The sequence below is a fragment of the Drosophila navojoa genome, chromosome 2, assembly GCF_054131105.1.
Source record: "Drosophila navojoa isolate 15081-1374.11 chromosome 2, UAZ_NAV_1.0, whole genome shotgun sequence".
Lineage (NCBI taxonomy): Eukaryota > Metazoa > Arthropoda > Insecta > Diptera > Drosophilidae > Drosophila > Drosophila navojoa.
In genome coordinates, this window is record NC_142890.1 from 14,453,850 (window position 1) to 14,473,880 (window position 20,031).

Consider the following 20,031-nt stretch of genomic DNA (forward strand, 5'->3'; position numbering starts at 1 on the left):
GGCACACAGCTTAACTCACACGCACACATGCGTCCTTTAGTGATACTTTGCATGAATGAGTACTGCAGGAAGAAGTAGGAGCAGAGCAGAAACATAAATAATGCGATCTTTTGTTTTTGGCACCGAGCAGCGCTGCGCTGCCAGCGGCCAAACGAAGAAGCTACGACACAATTGGAGCATGAGCGAGCGTTGCGAGAGCCGACAGCAGCGAACGAGCGGCAACGAGCGCGAACGAGCTGCTACTCAGCAGCCGAGCGCACACGAAGCATGTTCGGCCGTTCAGCATCCAGATGCAATGCAATTGGCTGTTCGCTCAGTGTGTCAGTCAGTCTTTGTGGGTGCAGCGCGACGGTCGTGTGAGCACAAAAGTTCTAATTAAGGAGTTGCCGCAGTCGCAGTCGCAGTTGCAGTCGTAGTCACAGTAACGTTAAACGCAAAACCGAACAGATTAAATCGAAGCTTCATTAGGTAATAACGTGCAAGAGACGATCAATCGGTCATAGCCAAAAGCCCTGCGCATTGTGTTATTCGGGGTGTTGGCGTTCTGGGTGGTGGTGTTGGAGCAAGTGCGCCAGTTGAGCTCGTGGTTTGTGGTGGTTGCCAGAATCATTTCACTTATTGTGCCTCAAGTGTAAGTACAAAAACAAAAACAAAACGCACTGCTCTGATGTGCTCTGCTCCGCTCTGGTATGCTCTGCTCTGCTCGTGTGCTTGCCATTTGCGCAATTTGGTCGGCGTAAAATGAGATTGCCTTCGTGCTAATTGCGGCAATCGGTGGGGGTAAGTGTGCAAGTGGGCCGGACCGGGGCGGCGGGTAGCTGGGACAGCTAAAGATGGGGATGCCATGGTGACATGCAACGCCACACAGGCAATGGCCATGGCAGGCAACACTTACTTGTGAGCGCTTCATGTCCATCAGCTCTGTACTGCCTGCCGTCCATGGCAAAGTCTACGCCGTCATACCCTTTGCAACGGAAGTAATGCGGCACCCATTGTCATATCCCATTGTATCCAATGCCTCGAACCTGAACTTTGTGAACAACTGCAAAATTAGCGACTAGAATTTGAAACCTCATGTTCCAGCCGCTCGCTCGTTCGCCTGTGCACATGCTCAGCTGAGTGTTAAAGACCCATAAATGGCAAATGAATCCCTCGGAGTGTCCAATGACAAATTGGCGCATGTTGAAAAATAAAACAAAAAATCGACAACTTAAACTGATCTCTTTATTATTATTCATAAACTTAACGCTCTCAAGTTATCGCAAATTTTAAACTCAACCCTGAAAGTTGTAAATCTATATCTAATACTCATTAAACGGAGCATCACTAGGTAAACAGGTATTACTCTATGGGAAATAATGAATTAACTATATAAATCATTTACACTTGCAGTTAACTTTGTGGTTAGCTGATAGAGAATCATTAAAATATAAAATAAATAGTAAATAACGAAATTAATTTGTGTCTAGGATTAAATTTTTTACCTTGATTGCAAACAATGAGGAAATAGCTGTTTTAACCATAAAGTCTTTTGACTGCATTCCCAGTTTAAGTGTTTTACAAATTGCGAATTGTAATAAACATTTTATGTACTTTTTCTCAGGCTATAATATATATCCAAGCATTTTCTTTTAGTAGAATACATAAATTTTCTGAAACTTTTATTTAAATGGAAAGCATAATTATAATATTTTAAAATATATATTTTAATGCTTAAAATAACGACTCATACAAATTTCAAATATTGTTGTGGGTCAGTTTAATGTGAGGCTGTAATTTATATTATTATTACAAATCATATTATATATATCTTTTAGTTCATTAATATTTTTGTATACATTTTAAGGATAATTTATGTTAGAGGGTTATACATAGTTAATATTGTATATGCCCAATTAATCAAACATTTTGCCTTGTAGAGCATCAGTTCGTCATGATGGGCCATAAATCTGAGTCCAGCCTCCCCGCTTGGCAGCTTACTTTGCTTTCCTTGCGTTTACTTAAACGTAAACACTTTTTATGTGCGGCTGCCGCTGCACTTGAGCAGCAGCAACAATGCGATGTTGTTGCTGCTGTTGTTGGTCAAAGTGTTAAACGATTTGCATCATATTACACACTGCTGTTGATGCTTCGCTGGCTGGCCATTGTCGCCAGTGGCAGTGCTCTCAGTCGCTGCTGCAGTTGCAGCCTCTGGCGCAGCTATTGTGCTAAACTCTGGAGAACGCAGACTCTGAGCCCGGGGGCACATAACAAAAGCTACAACAGAGGCAACTACCACCAACGATTTATCATAGCAGCAGCAGCAGCAACAACAACAGTAACGTCAACGAAATCGATCCGGATCTTTTAGATCGCTGTTATATGTATATACATACATACATATATAAATACATGTGTGTGTGTGTGCTTTGATATGTACATACATATGTATGCGTGTGTGTGCAGCATAAAAAGATAATTTTGAGTTTTTGAATCGTTAAAAGCAATTAATTGCCACTACACAGCAGCAGACCAGACATCCAGTCAGCCAAGCAGCCAACCAGGCAGCCATCCTGGCTGGGAACATCGACTAGCCTCATCAGTGCAGTCCATTCCATATGACAGAGCTGCTTTTGCCCGCTTTACTGCCCAATTTTGTTGCAAAATTTTGCGTTCCGCGGAACTTGGTGCATTTCATCTTGTTGTCATCAGCAATGTGGTTGTTGTTGTTGTTGTTGCTTTTTTGTTTTTGGTGCCGCCGCGCCGATCGTCGCACATTCATTTGTCGCTTAATGTCCCTCAATAGTGGCTGTGTTCTCGCCCCGCGCCCCGCCCGCTCTACCTCTCTCCGGTGCTCTTCCTTCTCCCATAGTTTGTTGATGCTGCTCCCAGAGTGTCTGTATCTGTAGCGTCTTGGCATGTGCGGCATCTGCTGGCTGGCTGGTTGGCTGGCTGGGCTTCTGTGATGAGATCTCCGCCCGGCTATATTGTGGCTACAGTGTGTGCGTACGGGCTTATGTGTGTTTGTGAGTCTGCTTGCGAATCTGGTGACATCCACTTGCATGCGCACATTCATCGTAGCCACAGTTTTCATGGTTTTATTTTGCTTTGCTGCACATTCACACGCAACAAAACTCACACACACACGCACACACACATACGCACGCAACCGAAGATGGGGCACCATAAAACATTAGTTTCCCATTTGCGTGCTAAATACCCTATGTGGATCGCAGGCTGCATGCCAATTGAAAAAGGTTGTCTAAGCTGCCAATTCCGAGCAATTGGCAGATCGCTTTGGAATGTCGTTTAGACGGACCAATGATCCCTCAAGTACCAGGAATGACAGCTTTTAGCTGTAATTTAAGTAATATCTTAAGACATCACTGGGAAGTGAGTTTCTTAAATGAACTCGATGTCTCTGTTTATGCTGTTACGAGTATATTAGTCAAAATAGTAGAAAGGCCTAAATACCTTAAATAGGATTCATTTTATACTGAATATAGATTAAATAAATACATAAAATCAATATAAATGAATTTTAGGGAAATGAGATCTAATTGATAATTCACTTATTTTTCAATCAGAGTTTTTTGTTAATATATATTTTTATATATATTCAGTCGTACTTAAATTTAGTTTATTTCAAAACTCTCCACTCCAAGTAGAGATAAAGTAGTTTCTATATATGTGTTAATATATCGAAAGTATTATTTTTTATTCAACAAACCTCATCTATGCTCTGGTTTGCTCAGATTACATTCATATTGGCTAACTACCAAAGTAGTACTACTTGTAGAATATAATTTATGCTAAGAACTGATTAAATTTCTCTAGGGTATTATTGCAGTCAGTAGTGGGTAATTTTCGAAAAAACAAATATCGCAGTTTGTCTGTCTGTCCGTTGCGTTCATGGCACGCACCGTGATGCGCGCTTTGAAGTCCTGTCAAGAGCTTGAGATACATTTATGTATTTTTGCATTTTCATTGCTTCCACCTTGAATGGAGCTGGGACGATGGCTAGCGGGGCGCAAATGCAAAGAATGATTAGTTAGTTGGTCAGGCAAAATGGAATAAACCGGTTCCGCCGATCCTTCAGCATAATCAACATACATAAATGCTGTTAATTATGAATGCACGGAATGCGTTAAGTTTAAGCAAGAAATATGAACAGAGTAAGTGAGATAGAGAGAGAGAGAGAGAGAAAGAGAGAGAGAGAGAGCGAGAGAGATCGATAGAGAAAGAGATAGTGAGAAATACATATATGTTGCAAACATTTATCGCAGATTGGCATCAAGTGTTCAAGCCACCCTAAAGATCAAGATGCTGATCATGCTGACGCTGGCGCTGGCACTGCTGGGCAGCCGTGCCTCGAATGCAACCATATCCATGTATCAACGGCAACATCGCGACAGCACCGACATCAAGGAGAAGATCATGGAGCTGCAGTGCCTGGCCCGCTGCGAGAATAGCACTAAATTGCAACGATGTCTTGATCAGTGTAAATTGGAGCTGCGGCGCGCACCCAGAGCTGGCAGCTGTCCCAGCAGCTCGCTGCTCGCGCGGCATGCGCGACTGCTATGCTTGGATAATTGTGCCTACGACAACGACTGCATCGAGGTGCACAAGTGCTGTGCATCCGCTTGCGGCCCCATCTGCACAGAGCCAGTGGGCGTGCGCAACTCCAGCCAGCTGCCGCCCATACCGAAGATCTTGCGCTACAAGCTGCCACGCAGCCACAAGGTGGAGCTGACCATTGAGTCGTCGCTGCTGCCCTATTACTTCCATGTGGAGGTCCGATCGCACATCGGACGTATCTTTACGCCACGCAAGATGGGCATGTGGCAGTCGCAGCAGGTCGAAAAGATACTGGAGACGACGGACGGGCGCAGCAAATTGTAGGTACTCACTCCATGATCATATCGAAGCCACATAAACACATTGCCCTTGTTCATAGCATGGAAATCTTCTTCAATATACGACCGGGTCGCTGGTATCAGGTGCGTGTGGCAGCTGTGAATGCATTCGGATTCCGCGGCTACTCCCAGCCCTCACATGCCTTCACCCTGCCCAGTAGTAAGTTCGAGTTTCTATTCGTAATCTAACTGGCCTAAGATATGCACATTTCAGACCCCAAACCGCCCAAGGCGCCCGCAGCTATGAAGATCACTTCCCAGCAGTACGACGGACGACGCTATATGAGCGTCAAGCTTGTTTGGTGTCCGTCGAGGTCGAATCTGCCGGTGGAGAAGTATAAAATTATCTGGTCCCTATATGTAAGCAGCAAGGAAGGCTCACTCATAACACACGAAGCCTATGTCAAGGACGTAAGTCTCCTGCGATCAAATTCAATTAGAGTTTCCAATTTAACTATCGGATTTACACACTTGCAATCAAATTGACTTGCAGACGCATCAGTTCGAGATTAAGAAACTGCAGCCCAACTCCTCCTACTACATACAAGTGCAGGCGATGTCCATAAGCGGATCGCAGCGCCTGAAATCGGAGAAAAAGTCGCTGCTGCACAATACAACGTTGCCGATGCATGAACTGGAGTACGCCGCACCACTTGACTGCAGCACACACCACAGCAGACACAAGTACCATCCCAGCCCTAGCCCCAGCCACAGTCTCAGTCTCAGTCATAGTCCCACAGTGGAGACCAGCTCCACGCCAGCGATAAACAATAATGAAGGCAGCACCTCCTATGAAGTACGTTTCCGTTTGAACCGGAAATTTGGCATGATTGTGCAAATTTTGGGATTTCAGCCATACAAGGAGAAGTAAGTGTCAGAGGCCCCCCTTTGGCTCCAGCTTTCATTCGCGCCGCATTGTACACATGTTATTCATGTTATTTTGATTGTTTATAAACAATTTGCTAAAATATGTATATTATTTGATTTCAGGGTATACGAGTTGTGCCCCCAAGAAACGAATTGCGAGCAGCGAGAGTTCAGCGCGATCCGTGTCAAAGTAAGTACAATGCAGGGATTGGAGGTGGAGGAGGGGAGTCGATGCCACGAGCTAGGTTCGTGCCGGTCCAATCATTGCGAAACAAACACACACAAATCACTTGTCATTTTCGGTCAATTGGATTTCGGTTGCCGCTGAGGTTTTAGTTGCATTGCCGATTGACACGTGAAACACGTTTTCGAACAGGGCGCCATGAACGTGGTCCGATTACTGCACCGAACCCATTAGCATGTGTCAGTGACGTACTTTCCTAGGGGATAGGCATATTAGAAAGCGCTACACCAAGAAATTAGCGAATCGAAAATGTTACGAAATATGAAGATTTTACAAACAACATGTTTCTAAGAAGAAAAATTTGATATTTAAAAATATATACATATATGTGAATACACATATGTATATATAAATGGTAATCCAAAGAGGTCCCATCTGTTCCTTTTAGACCAAGTATTACGTAAAATGTAATCCACAAATATTTGCTTCATTGCAGAAGGATTCACAGGAGTTTAGCAAGTTGAAATTCAATACAACGTACGTGCTGAAAGCGTTGCGGCCAAGTCAAAATTCCGTACTGGAGGACAATGGGCATCCATTTACATTCACAACGCCCAAGTGCGAAAGCTTTCGTAATCGCTTTCCCAAAATGCAAATCAAATGTGGCGACTAAGTGATGCGGAATCAATGCAGCCTAAACAGATCGGACGATCGGACATCTGGTTGGGTTTGTGACATCTTACAGAACAATGAGATTAAACTAGCTTGTAAATAATTGTATGTACCGACTTAACTTTTTTACTTATTGTTAACGCTAAGTGTGCAAAATAACATTGAATGTTTCACGTGGAGAAATCAGATTTATTTGAAAAGATCTTTGAACTCTTGTAAGTCTCGCTGATGTTGGTCCATCGCTTGCATGCTGGGCCCGAGATGTAAAGCGCCGGGCAATTTACTAGCATCCAGCTTGATGCCTAGCTCAATGAGTGCCGCTATGAGCCTTGTGGTGTACAACACAGGGCCACCCACCAGATGTAAGAACTCATAGTGCTTCTCTCGACGCGTGCTAAAGAGAATCCGCTTGGATACATAGTCTCCATAGTTGCTGATCCGTCCGACACAAACGTAGCGCTTGAGAGATGGTGCATACACCTCTATGCTGGCTCTCAAACTCTCGGAAGGCGTTAGGCTGCTTGCTGGAACGTACACAATACGAAAGGGCACATCGAGTGCTTTGTAAAAATTGATGACTAGATTGAGCACCTGTTCCAGTTCTGCATCAGCTTCGTCAGCCGTTTGGGTTGCCACAAAACTCTGCACCGCGTTCGTTTGTGTGGCTGTATAGAGGCTTGGAGTAGGTCCATTGACCAGACCTTCCTCGCGGTTATAGCTGCGCCCGCAGGCGACATACCGCAGCGGCAGCACTGAGGGATAAACGCTCAGCTTGGTCATGGTGCCCAGAAAACTTTCGAATGCGCCACCGCCTGTTAGATAAGCCATATTTAGTTTGTTCAACAAATGTTCCTCGCGCACCAGATGGTATTGGCTCAGTGGTGTCGCATTCGCCTCCAGCAGCACACAGCGCACAAAGTCGGGATTGCAGGTCTGTATGAAATCGCCGTGCGTTATAAAATAGCGTGCCATAGCCTGCATAGCGTCCACATCGAAATGAGCCGCCTGCTCCATCATGTAGTAGCGATTGTTGTCCAAGAAATGTATAAGATCTTTACGATCCAAGTGCATTGCCACCGGTGCAGCAGTCGGTGGAGGTTTATGCCTATAAATGAGCTTTTCTTCATCTGTTTGTGGACAATGCGCATGCAAAATATTGGGTAGATGCAAGTAGTCATGGATAAAATCATCTTCGATCGGATATAGTTTTTGCTTTAACGATTTCACTTCGTTGCGCAACTCTTTGCCACGCGCTCGTAGTTTGTCCAGCAACTCCGATGTACCGGCCGATTTCGAAAGCAATTTTAGCTCCTTGGTAATTTTTTCACGTTCATTCTCCAGTTGTTGTAGTTGGTCATGATGAATCTGGTATGTTGCATATTTCGCGAGCACCAATTCAAGATCGATGCTCAAGCCCCGGCTAGCAATGCTTTTTTGTAAAGTCACTTTGTCGCGAAATGTGCCGGTAAAGTCCAAAAATGGTTGCAAGGTTACATAGTTTTCGTTTGCCTTATCACCAGTTATGTAGAGAGCTGATATGTGCCGCTTCAGAACGAAGCATTGTCCTACTATATTACGTAGTTTTATCATATGAAATTTATGTTTTGTTGTTACAAAAAAATAAACCAAGTCGTTATCCGCTGTTGTTTTACTTTGACAGTTCGGCGCAGCTGTTTCTTTATGTAAACATGGTGGATATTCTGTTAAGTGTATGCTGCTAAACGGCTGACCGAAATATGTTATTTTCTAACAGTTTAGGGGCAACTGTTATACATTAGCAATTGTCGCGCCATCTAGCAGACATTTTTCAAAGTATAATGTTTAAATTTGCAGAAAACAATATACAATCGTTTTCATGTTCGTCTCAATGAATTCCAAGAAAATTGAAATATATGAAAAATTGGGTAAAGCATATATGTACATAAGTAGATTTAGAATATAAAACACAACATTTAATAAACACATTTTGTAAGTAATAACAGTGGGTAAAAATACAGATGTTAACAAATATTGAAACTAATCACATATTAGTAAATGACATAAGGTAATTCATGAGCAAACTTTTATCTGGATTTAAGGCACATTAAAGCAGCCCATGTTTGTGGCTAATACTTTGCAATCAGTGTTGCATGATCAGATGTCAGTCATTTCTTTCCAGATTTGCGGCAAATGAAGCTGGAGGTTTAAAATTCATGACTTCTTTGTAAATAAGCTCCTTCCACTTTTCTAATGAAAAGTCTTTTTCCTCAAAGCTTTGATCGTACAAGGGCGCCGTTTGCTCATCACTTGGGTCTGCATACTTCTGTAAGTATGGATGAGCGAGGGCCTGCTCGGCTGTTATGCGTTTATCCGCATCCAGTTCCAACATCTTCTCGAGTAAATCGATAGCCAAAGGATTGGCATTCTTAAAAACAACCTTAAAATCCTTTCGTTTAGTTGGCGGCAGCGAGTTAATATAGTTTCGGGCGTTGTCAGATGAGATCTTCTTCATGAAATCGTCAGGCGGTGTGCCCAACATTTCCATGATCAAATTGAGCTGATGTATGTGGTCTGTACCTGGAAAAAGGGTGCGTCGGGTGATAAGTTCAGCCATGATACATCCAACGGACCAAATGTCGACAGTTTGAGTGTAATGCATCCAGTTGAGCATGATTTCGGGAGCGCGATACCAGCGAGTGGCTACATAACCGGTCATCTCGAACTCAGTTGGTCTCGCCAACCCAAAATCAAGGATACGAAGCTCGCAGTCCTCGTTTACAGCAATATTGCACGGCTTCAGATCTCGATGAATAACGCCAGCGCTGTGTATATACTTGAGACCACGCAGTATTTGATATACCAGGAACTGCACATGATCATCGGATAGGTTCTGCATTTTTATAATGTTGTTCAGGTCCGCACCCATCAGGTGAGTTACCAGGTAAACGTTTTGAAATTCCTCTAAAGTTGCGTCAGGTGGATGCGGATGAAAAATGTCCAATAGGCCGATAACATTTTCGTGATCCATATGCTTCAATAGCATTAGTTCCCGATATGCCCGCTTGGCGTGCACCGTTGATTGAAAGGGACGAGATAACTTCTTAATGGCGACGTCAGTGTTGGTACCACGAATTCTGGCCTTGCATACTTGTCCATATGCACCAGAGCCCACTGGATGCAGCTGTTGATATATTTCTGGAACTTCCCATTCTGTACGATTTATATCCAACTTGTAAAACTTTTGCGTTTTACGGGAACTCATTTTAACAATGGCTATAGTGAAATATAAAACTGATTAGGCTTATCTCGACTTTTCAGTCAGCAATAGAGAAAAATCACCTCGAACAGCAAGTTCCAAACATTGAATGCATATTGTGACCAATTCATGGGTGGCGATACACTCATCCCCACAAATTCAAAGTCTGGTCCGAATCTGCAATGCGCTACATCTGCCTTTTGTCTGATGTGCATATGTGTAAATTAACTTTATGGAAGTTTATATACCATGTTATCGAAGGGATTCCAATAAAGATGCATGTATTAAATAATTATGTTCTTCATAGAAAGATCAGAAGACAGTAGCTAAAAACAAAATAGGTGTCAGCATAGTCGTTGTTGTCTCATTAATTTTTAATTATACAAAACAATAGCAATTAAGTCAATCGATACATCGATAAGTTTATTCTAGCGTTGCCAAAGCATATTCAAAGAAAACAGCTGATCTAAGTGTAAACATGCCTAAAAATTACATGAAACGGCTCTCAACTCGCTCTTTCTCTCAACTATAATACTTGTTAAATGGGTTTGTCCATGGTAGAAATATTCTCTATGTATGTCTATAAATAATTAAATTCAAAACAGGAACTAAGATATCAAAAGCGCCTGCGCGTATTACCATATACTTATCAAAAGCAAAAATCTAATCTCGGCGTAAAAGCTGAATTATTAGGACTGTGCTTTTTGCCTCAAGTGCAGTTGGTTATAGAAGCCGCACTGGAACGGAGTGTGCCAATTCGCTCTTCAAGTTATAACTAAAAAAATCAGTAAAGTAAGTAAAAAATTCAATTTATTTATATATGTTTATATTTCATACACCAATGATGGAACATAATTATCGTTAGAGAAAGCGGAACAGTTAAAAATCGGATGTCATTCAAAACACTTCTCAGGGGGCAAACATTGACCTTTGGAGCTGCTTTTAATCTGTGCACAGTGCTTTCCGAAGATAGCAAAGTTTACAAATCTATAAACTTAAGAAAATTTTTTTTTAGTAACTTTCAATCTTCGATAAGATTAAGCAAGTTCAAAGTGTATTATCATAAAGAAAAAAATATATATACTAACAATTTAATTTATTCAAGGGTTGCTCTAATCAAGAAATCACCCCTACCTAAATAAATATTAATTGCATGTTTTTTTTTTAGTTCATAATGACTTCTAAATTGTTGCCCGGTAATATCGTTTATGGAGGCCCAATACCCGTCCGGGAGGCCCAGGAGTATCGCTCTTTAGGACAGTTAATAATGGATAGATACAAGAGTTTTGGCGATCAAACGGTCATGATTGATGCTGTCAGCGGCATTGAGTATACCGGAAAGTTTTTGTATGACTCGATTGTAAGACTTGCACAAATTCTCCAGAAACTCGGCATAAAGCACAACGATGTTGTTGGGCTGTCCAGCGAAAATAGCGTGAATTTTGCCATAGCCATGTTTGCTGGATTCGCTGTGGGTGCGACTGTGGCGCCATTAAATGTCACATATTCTGAGCGCGAGGTTGACCATGCCATAAATTTGTCGCATCCAAAGATCATATTCGCCTCAAAGATCACCGTTGACCGCATCGCAAAGGTGGCCAAACAAAATAAGTTCGTCAAAGCAGTTATTGCGTTGAGTGGGTCTTCCACAAACCATCCAAAAGTATATTCCTTCACGGATTTGATGAACAGTGACAAGTATAAGACGAAACCAGATTTCACTACACCAGCGGCAAACAAAACCGAGGATGTGGCACTAATTGTATGCTCCTCGGGTACCACCGGTCTGCCTAAGGGCGTTCAGTTGACCCAGTTTAATCTATTGGCTACGATCGACTCTCAAATGTAAGTCTATTGATTTTTTTAAGCTTATCTTTATTTAAAAAAAAAAAAATGGATTTTATCGCCTTTATACACAGTCAGCCAACTATGATACCCTTCAACGAGATCACTCTACTTACTGTTATTCCGTGGTTCCACGCTTTTGGCTGCCTGACACTAATCACAACGGCTACGATGGGCACTCGACTAGTATATTTGCCCAAATTTGAAGAAACTCTGTTCCTTTCCGCCATTGAGGTAGCTATTCCACTGTCAATATTGAGTAAAGTCAAACTATAATCCAGCTTTAAACCTTGCAGAAATACCGTGTCATGATGGCGTTTATGGTGCCACCACTAATGGTCTTCTTGGCTAAGCATCCGATTGTAGACAAGTACGATCTGTCCTCGCTAATGGTTTTACTTTGTGGCGCTGCGCCGCTCAGTCGTGAAACTGAAGATCAGATCAAGGAAAGAATTGGTGTGCCATTCATTCGTCAGGGCTACGGACTGAGCGAGTCTACGCTGAGTGTCCTAGTACAGACCGATGACTATTGCAAGCCAGGCAGCGTTGGCGTACTCAAAGTTGGCATCTATGCCAAGGTCGTTGATCCGGACACTGGCAAAATATTGGGACCGAATGAACGTGGCGAGCTTTGCTTCAAGGGCGATGGCATTATGAAGGGTTACATTGGCGACAGCAAGTCCACACAAAGCGCCATTCGGGACGGCTGGTTACACACTGGTGATATTGGCTATTTTGACGATTCTCTCGAATTCTTTATTGTGGATCGCATTAAGGAGCTTATCAAATATAAGGGTTTCCAGGTACCGCCAGCAGAAATAGAAGCGCTGCTGCTAACCAATGATAAAATCAAGGATGCTGCTGTCATTGGCAAACCGGATGAAGAGGCTGGCGAACTCCCAATGGCATTTGTGGTCAAACAGCCGAATACCCAACTCACCGCGGAAGATGTGATCAATTTTGTGAACGAACGTGCGTCGCCTGCAAAACGTCTGCGGGGCGGCGTAGTTTTTGTCGACGAGATACCAAAAAATCCCAGTGGTAAAATATTGCGCCGTATCCTGCGCGATATGCTTAAGAAACAAAAATCCAAATTGTAAGCCTCACAATCCATGGAATCACGCTCAGCAAACATCGTATGTGAGGCTAGGAAAATAATTTTATTCAGTGAAGGGGTTTTTTATACGTACGCTTTACTATTTTAATTCCAAACTTTATCTGTATCGCTTCATTTCGTTATATAAAAATACACAGATTGTGGTTTTAAATATATATATATATATATATGTATATATATTTATATTTATACTTGTCTGTATTTGGCTTTTTTAAAGTTTTGTATTTTATTTAAATCTAAATAAAAACTATTTCCATACATACACACATATTTGGAATCGTGTTACTACCTACGAATTAGTCCGTAATGTACACACACTTATCGCGTTGCTGTAATGTGATCATGCAATATATGAAATTCAACTATGTATATAGCCACACGTTAATTACACTTGAAGTCTGTCTGAGCTATCAATAACAAGTTACTTACATAGATAAACAACTACATACATATATACTATATCATCATTATATATGTAAGTACGATCAACTCTTATAACAAACATTCCTATAATTTTATTTTTCATTTGGTTTCATATTGTTTCGGATTCCATCTCCATCTGGCGCAACTTGTGTAAATGTATTATCCATTATATATGTATATGTATGTATATATATTTTTTAAATATTTAACTACATGTTCTGACTTGTAAATAGTTTTCCTAATTAACAATCTGGGATATAGTTTTCGCTTTTGCTTTAATTTCCTTTTGGTTTTTAATATTATTATTCTCCCATCTTTTTCACTAGTTTTTGAGGCGCAGATTTATATTGTGTTTGGTAAATATATAGAGCTATATATGCTTGTCTGAGTTCTCTAGCATTAGTTCACTAATTATTGTGTATGAAACCTTAAATGTAAGAGAAATGCCTTGGTTTCTATAACGGAAATATCGTAAGTATCGTATTTTGTGTAAAATGTCTAACGCTTTTCTGTGCCACGTTCCTAACGTAGTTGTTTGTTGCAATGTTAATCGACTTGGTGCTTGACTTACAATTAAACCTAGTTTGAGAAATTAGTTAAATAAATTCAGTTGTTCATTTCGTTAGTTAGTACTTAAATATATCAAAGAAATGGTGCTGTTTAAAATTAGCTATAACTGCTCCTATTATTTTTTCTCCCTCATTTTGGCACAATTTTGACATCGAATTTATGAGACTGATTGTCAGTTGTGAGCAAAATTATATTATATTTGAGTCAGTGTAGTTGTGGGTATGTGGTAGTGTGTGAATTTGAGTGTATGTAAATATTGCTAAAATTGTTTTTTTGTTTGTTTGGTCCCTGGGACCAAGTCAAGAGACTTAAAAGAGTATTGTTTGGAAAAAATATTTGTTTAAAACGTGAGTTCCTAACTGACCGGAACCTCTGATCATGCCAAAGTCTTCATCATCATACAATGATTTCCATACGATTTGCCTTGCGCGTGACTTTTGGCGGCCCTTGTGCCAAATCGGATAAGCCGCCGTATTTGAATGAGAAGATAACAGTTTGTTGACCAAAATTCGCTTCAAATCTAAAACCAATTAAAATAGTAATCAAATAAAATTAATTAATGGTATAAAAAATACGTTAAGTGCTTACTCTGTGCTTATGTGTATCTCTGGGGGTTTTCCCGTCGCATTTTGTATGACCAGAAACATTTTTGTAACTATTTCAATAACATGGCCTGTTTGGAACACAAAATCACCTTTCTTCCGGCCAAACTCAGACTGTACAATAAAGGAATTTCATTATGCAAATTAAAAAAGCAAATCTCATTTAAATCTACCGCTTTCACGTGAAACACAGCAATATCATCCAGATAAGGGCTTAGAGACATGCGATATATCTCCGAGGCAGGCACTCTGTACTTGATTTGCAAAGTTCGCTGGTCGAGCAAGAGCAGCGATGACGTGGACAGCACCAGCAATATCGGTACAAACTGAAAACGGATATGGAGTTATTTATATCTGTATAAATAAATAATCAAGAAAGCCTAATCTACAGAGGCGTTTCAGATACCGTACTTACTCATATTCTTTGAGTTAAAATTTAGGAACATACCTTGCCACTGGAGCGCGCTATCTTGTTTATGATATCGGCAAACACCACATACTGATCATTGGTTTCGGCACATATCTTCTTCCATTGTTGATTGTGCCGCAGTCGCACATAGTCGCCCACAAAAGGATGACCCACACTGCAAGCCATAGATTAATTTTATGAGTAAGGCAGTTCAACATTTAGGTAGCACCATTAAACAGACCTGCGCGCATAGGAAGCCTTGCGATCCTTAAAAATAATGCTGGCTGTAACCTTTTCTCTCATGCGATTGCGTGCCGTTTGATCGAACGAATTGCGATATATATAACATTTCCAGCGATGATAGATGGCTCGCAGCAGACGGGAAGCATCTGACAGGAAGCCAGGAGCCGTTGGCCATTCTGAAGAGAGTGGACTCAATGTATTGGGTGGCAGGCGCAGCGGTATGGTGAGCAAATATTGTCGAATCTTCCACTGATGGTAGTTTCGTGCAATGACATCCACGGCCCATTTTACTTGGCGTTTATACTTTAAAGTACGATACTCCTCGCGGGCCTTTTATCATCAAAGAAAGTGGCTATTAGTATTCATTTGGTATAGGTATTTTACTGGGTTATTGGGTATGACGGTGGGGATAAGAACATGCAATGCTTACAACGCGATATAAACTCCACAAATGCCTACGGCCCGTGAAGGGAATGCCAAAACGGCACTCCTATGTAAATATAAAAATAACAAAAAATTTAATATAAATATATACACAAATTATAATAGTTAGACATGCAAATGAAGCAGAGCAGCCAGTACTTACACGCCACGTGCGCCAGGCACTCGAGATGACCATTTGGCTATGTCGCATGCGCCTATAGTTCTTTCTGGCATGATACATACGAAACATCTTCTGTATGAGCACGGCCAGCTCGGAGATTCGGAGTCGACGAAACTGTTCCAGCTCGTAGACAGTGCGCGGACTGCGCACGAACACATTTTTGGTGCCGAGCGTAAACTCGGCCGAGGGCAACGGCAAATTTCTTATGATCAGTGCAATACCCTCTACTTGGCTACCACCGTGATAGTGTGGCCAAGTTAAGCTATTGAGCAGCTTATATCGTTGAAAAAACTTGACATGCGGCAAATGGTAGCAGTGTCCAGTGCGGCACAAATGGACGAGCGGCATAAGCGACATGTAGCGCACTTGATGCTGCACTAAGGCCAAGTCAAAGTGATGGGACTGCTTGCACTCGTTGGGCTTGATGCAGAACACATAATGAGCACGACGATGCTTCACAATGGCTAACAGCGTTTGGAGCTGCGTGCGTATATTGGTGCTAAGCGTGGTTGGCTTTTTGCTAGTCTGCCGACGGGGATTGCCCTCCGGGAATAGACTTTGCACTAGCGGTAGTTGGCTCTGGTAAAAGCCAGCGCTTATATACTTTGGCAGCATATCTGAGTTCTTCTCCAAAAAACGATGAATGGAATAGTTAACAACGTTAGCAAAGTGGCGAATTCTGTAAATAAACCAGATAAATATATATATTTAATTAGGCTCTATTATTTCATAAACAGACTCACTGAAAGCACATGGAATTGCTGCCACTCGTCATAAAATTGGGATGCCCTGCGCAACATTGCTGTATACGGAGCAGCAGCGCCTCGTTGTTATTTAGATGTGATTCGTTGATTAAACTAAGGATGCCATAGCTGGGCTTATCAATTAGCTCACATATGGACTCGTTGTCAAAATAATCGATGCGTGACCATTCCAAACCCTCACGTATATACAGTTCCTGTTCGAAGCGCAGCACATTAAAAACAAAGTTCTATACAAAAATAGAATAAAATAAGTTATACGGATTATCTCATTTTTGTGACTATATATCTTACCTGATGTATTTTCTCGGCACTGTAGTTAATAGCAAATTGCTCAAAAGAGTTATGATCCAAAACTTCAAAGCCATAAAAATCTAACAAAGCGAGATTCTTTTCTCGCTGCGTAGACTTCAACGTTTCATTGATCTTATTCACCAGCCAAGTAAATAGACGACTGTAAAGCGTACGACAAAGTGTATTGCGATTGCTGGCTGCCTGTCTGGCGTCCATTTCACAACCCACATCCTCCTGTGTACTGCTCGTGCTGTTCGCTCTCGTCAGGCAATTAATTAATATTTGAGCTTCCAAATTGAGCAGCTGCGCCGTCTCTTGAACCTCTGCAAATCCCAACAATATTATATAACATCAGATATTTGTTAACATCATCGAGATGATGAAACGTACCGTAGACATTTGAAACCTGACAGCCTTCGGTGCCATCAATATTGGTCACTGGCACAAAAATAAAATTGCCCAACTTTAAGACAACCGCAATAACTCGAAAAATTGAGTTAATCTCATCACAGCTCAGGCCGAGAACATCCAGAGAGCGCTATAAGAGACAAGTCGGTTGTTATTAGCATTCTCCCATAAATATTTGACTTTTGACTGACCTTAGTGTAATGAAAATTGGCACGATCCTCTTCCATGGCGCTCGTGTTTCTGAGCAACTCATATTTCTCCACATTACGAAAAAGCTTTAGAGATTCTTAAGGATAAATAGTTGTTAATAACATCACAAATCAAGGCGTTTCCACAGAGATAAACATACTTAACAGTTGAAGATCAGCACCTAATAGCAATTGATAGAAAATGTGAAAATTGCGCTCGCCAACTAAAGTATCCGTGATGCGTGTCTGTGTAAAGAAAGTAAATTAAATATTCATAAAGTCTATCGAATAATTAGTTTTTGAAATATCAAGTAATTCAAACCTTTTCCAGCATATCTTTTTTGAGTTAGACATAGAATCAATTAAATAATAAATATATACATAATATAGTTAAAGCAACAAGTCAAACTAATATTACTTACAGTGAGTTATGTGAACGCCCATGGGGTCACCCTTGAAGTCGATTTCAATATCAAACAGTTTACCCTAAGAGCATGAAATTACTATATATCAGAACAAACATCAACATTAAATTGAATATCCGCAACTCACATATCTACTTGAATTGTTATTCTTTAGTGTGCAGGCATTGCCCATGGCCTCAAGAAAGACATCCGCGCAGGTGACGCACTCACGCAGCCGCTGGTTAGGTGACTTGTGGCGTCGATGCAGCGAGGAGCTAGCAGAGGGCGTGGGCGAGACAGTGTTACTCCCGTGAACTTTACTTAGCTTGTGGGCATCGTACAGTGATATACGTTGCGTGGAGCCCACGGACATCTGTCGCTCCGATTGGCTTTCGGTTGAATGTTGTCGTACTAGATTCGAGCAGCTACCGCGCTGTGGTTGCTGCAGTTGGTGGGCGGTGGAAAGACGATTATTGCTGCCCCGCAGCAATATAAGAGCGGCTTCGCGTTCATCTTTCTCCAAGCTCTGAGCGCGGGTGCATTTGCTGTGGCCACATTGAAGACAGCCGCCATGCAAATACTTAGGTGATGTGCTGGATGAGCCCGTTTTCGAGGGCGTTGTGGCCGTGGGCCCATAAGTGGCAGTGCAGGTGCTTACTTGAGTTTGTTGGTGCTTAAAGCATGATTTCGTTGGATGCAAATGGGCATGTGCAGCGACTGATTCCAGCAGCGTGCTTATATTTTCGGAGCTCTTGTGATGCGAAAAATCAAAATCAACGATTTTTTCACGCATATTACGTCTGGCTTGACGTTCGATACTCTCCGCACGCGTACGTGAGCGCTGTGACGGACCTGGTCCCGGTGAAGGTGACTGGCGTCGGGAGTTGCACGCGCTGCCCTGACTTGGAGCTGAAGCTGTACTATTTTTACAAATGATAAAATTGGCGGTACCAGAGCAACTGCTGGAGGCACGCCGGTGAGCATGCATAACCATGCCGCTCGTTGAGCTAGTCGAGGACTGTTTACGAAGTGCATTAGGAGTTCCAGAGCACACCCCCCGGTCCTGTATGTGTGTTAGAAAATTGACAATCATTTTAAAAGTCTCTGTTTTGCCAGCGCCTCCTTCACCAGTAAGCAACACGCACTGGTCTTCGCTCTGATCCTTAAGGGACTGATAAGCCAAATTGGTGAGCCCATATCTGTCAAATGGTATCTTTATTATAAAAGAGAACAGAATAAGCCCCAGAAGCACTCACATGTGTGGTGGCAACTGAAAAATGCCTTTATTGCCATAGTTGCGAATATTTTCCAAAGAATGCTCAGATATGTGATGATATGGATTTAAAGCCACAACAGAAGTTCCAATGTAGGTCTGAAAAGCAATCAGCAATATACCATTATTTAGCCCCTCGAAATCGATTGGATTACTTACATATATATGATCGCGCTTGTAACGCTGATGTATGTTGCTTATGAAGCTGTCCTCGGACAGGTTTTCTAGCAGAACTGAGTCCCAGGTACCAATCTCCTGTTCCATTTTGCCCTGTCCAAGCCCTGACAACGTGTACGGCAGTAACAACAACAACGGCAACAACAACAAATGCAAAACAAAACATTTGAATTTATCAACTGCAACTGCAAAGGCAAAGACAAGAGAGAAACATTACAAATGTGGCATATTTACATAAATTATCATAAGCGCTGTGTGTGCACTTGGTCAAATTCGTGTTTTGATTTTCTGATTGAATTATTGATTTTAATTTTCAGCCTCAGCAAAGGCAGCAACAGTGTGTAATACATTCACATAGGCTTTTTGAATTGAATGTCTTCTGTCGTAATCAATGTAAGTATTTCATATGTTGAACGGCCTAATTTCACCACATTGATATGCTTTTATATCGAATACTTAATCACTTCATTAACTTTGTTTACCTTTTCACACAATATTTGGGCATTTTGTAGCGAAATGCAATGCACAACGGTACTTACGTACCTACGTAATGGCAAAATCAGACACGTAATGCAAAACACCACGTAACGGTAAAGAAATGTGAGAACTGTGAACGCAATTAGAGTTAACATAACATATGATACACGCTTAACATTGGCACCGAAAGTTACAGTTGCAGTCACAATTAGCTTGCAACAATTGTGAGCGACAAATATACTATTAAATTAAAAAATCAAAATAAATTAAATTTCAAATGCAAAATAATGATATATTTTGTAAATTAAATTAAGTGAAACATCTCGACTGTGCTGTTCATTAGTTTTGGCGCCTTTCGGAGCTGTTAATAAAGTGGGACCAGA

General features: G+C 41.5%; 5 protein-coding genes across 6 annotated transcripts; 2 read left to right on the top strand and 3 right to left on the bottom strand.

Moving 5' to 3' along the window:
• The first annotated feature begins 361 nt into the window (after positions 1–361).
• Positions 362–6,818, top strand: Kal1 (anosmin-1 Kallmann syndrome 1). The gene is made up of 7 exons (XM_018113004.3): positions 362–631; positions 4,266–4,877; positions 4,937–5,055; positions 5,110–5,306; positions 5,389–5,762; positions 5,886–5,952; positions 6,443–6,818. The coding sequence occupies exons 2-7, from the start codon at positions 4,303–4,305 to the stop codon at positions 6,617–6,619; spliced, it is 1,509 nt and encodes a 502-aa protein (XP_017968493.1). The 5' UTR covers positions 362–631; positions 4,266–4,302; the 3' UTR covers positions 6,620–6,818.
• Positions 6,787–8,309, bottom strand: Slimp (Seryl-tRNA synthetase-like insect mitochondrial protein). Its single transcript, XM_018113005.2, has one exon. The coding sequence runs from the start codon at positions 8,206–8,208 to the stop codon at positions 6,808–6,810; it is 1,401 nt and encodes a 466-aa protein (XP_017968494.1). The 5' UTR covers positions 8,209–8,309; the 3' UTR covers positions 6,787–6,807.
• Positions 8,310–8,548: 239 nt separating this feature from the next.
• Positions 8,549–9,966, bottom strand: p38a (p38a MAP kinase). Its single transcript, XM_018113006.3, has one exon. The coding sequence runs from the start codon at positions 9,857–9,859 to the stop codon at positions 8,759–8,761; it is 1,101 nt and encodes a 366-aa protein (XP_017968495.1). The 5' UTR covers positions 9,860–9,966; the 3' UTR covers positions 8,549–8,758.
• A 352-nt stretch (positions 9,967–10,318) lies between these two features.
• Positions 10,319–13,085, top strand: LOC108659863 (luciferin 4-monooxygenase). The gene is made up of 4 exons (XM_018113003.3): positions 10,319–10,645; positions 11,022–11,698; positions 11,773–11,932; positions 11,995–13,085. The coding sequence occupies exons 2-4, from the start codon at positions 11,028–11,030 to the stop codon at positions 12,796–12,798; spliced, it is 1,635 nt and encodes a 544-aa protein (XP_017968492.1). The 5' UTR covers positions 10,319–10,645; positions 11,022–11,027; the 3' UTR covers positions 12,799–13,085.
• Positions 13,086–13,328: 243 nt separating this feature from the next.
• On the bottom strand, positions 13,329–19,867 carry Myo95E (Myosin 95E). 2 transcript variants are annotated; one of them, XM_018113000.3, is made up of 18 exons: positions 19,654–19,867; positions 19,154–19,356; positions 18,978–19,093; positions 17,870–18,920; positions 17,740–17,803; positions 17,640–17,653; positions 17,479–17,563; positions 17,321–17,415; positions 17,112–17,259; positions 16,722–17,044; positions 16,410–16,657; positions 15,649–16,345; positions 15,493–15,552; positions 15,061–15,392; positions 14,859–14,994; positions 14,584–14,736; positions 14,397–14,524; positions 13,329–14,328 (listed from the first exon to the last, which is right to left on the bottom strand). In XM_018113000.3, exons 2-18 carry the CDS (start codon positions 19,256–19,258, stop codon positions 14,205–14,207), a joined length of 3,879 nt encoding a protein of 1,292 aa, XP_017968489.1. In that variant the 5' UTR covers positions 19,259–19,356; positions 19,654–19,867; the 3' UTR covers positions 13,329–14,204. The 2 variants fall into 2 exon arrangements, with proteins under 2 accessions (XP_017968489.1, XP_089112408.1); XM_089256282.1 differs by lacking the exons at positions 15,493–15,552; positions 19,654–19,867 and having other exon boundaries at positions 19,154–19,374.
• Positions 19,868–20,031: the final 164 nt, after the last annotated feature.

Excerpts from the sequence above, each read along its gene's own strand:
- Kal1 (XM_018113004.3), top strand. The coding sequence starts at position 4,303 with ATGCTGATCATGCTGACGCTGGCGCTGGCACTGCTGGGCAGCCGTGCC. Across the intron at positions 5,056-5,109 it reads TGCCTTCACCCTGCCCAGTA|ACCCCAAACCGCCCAAGGCG; the intron begins GTAAGTTCGAGT and ends TGCACATTTCAG. Across the intron at positions 5,953-6,442 it reads TCAGCGCGATCCGTGTCAAA|AAGGATTCACAGGAGTTTAG; the intron begins GTAAGTACAATG and ends GCTTCATTGCAG.
- Slimp (XM_018113005.2), bottom strand. The coding sequence starts at position 8,208 with ATGATAAAACTACGTAATATAGTAGGACAATGCTTCGTTCTGAAGCGG.
- p38a (XM_018113006.3), bottom strand. The coding sequence starts at position 9,859 with ATGAGTTCCCGTAAAACGCAAAAGTTTTACAAGTTGGATATAAATCGT.
- LOC108659863 (XM_018113003.3), top strand. The coding sequence starts at position 11,028 with ATGACTTCTAAATTGTTGCCCGGTAATATCGTTTATGGAGGCCCAATA. Across the intron at positions 11,699-11,772 it reads GCTACGATCGACTCTCAAAT|TCAGCCAACTATGATACCCT; the intron begins GTAAGTCTATTG and ends CTTTATACACAG. Across the intron at positions 11,933-11,994 it reads TGTTCCTTTCCGCCATTGAG|AAATACCGTGTCATGATGGC; the intron begins GTAGCTATTCCA and ends TAAACCTTGCAG.
- Myo95E (XM_018113000.3), bottom strand. The coding sequence starts at position 19,258 with ATGGAACAGGAGATTGGTACCTGGGACTCAGTTCTGCTAGAAAACCTG. Across the intron at positions 17,416-17,478 it reads TGCTGATCTTCAACTGTTAA|AATCTCTAAAGCTTTTTCGT; the intron begins GTATGTTTATCT and ends TTTATCCTTAAG. Across the intron at positions 14,329-14,396 it reads GAGATACACATAAGCACAGA|ATTTGAAGCGAATTTTGGTC; the intron begins GTAAGCACTTAA and ends AATTGGTTTTAG.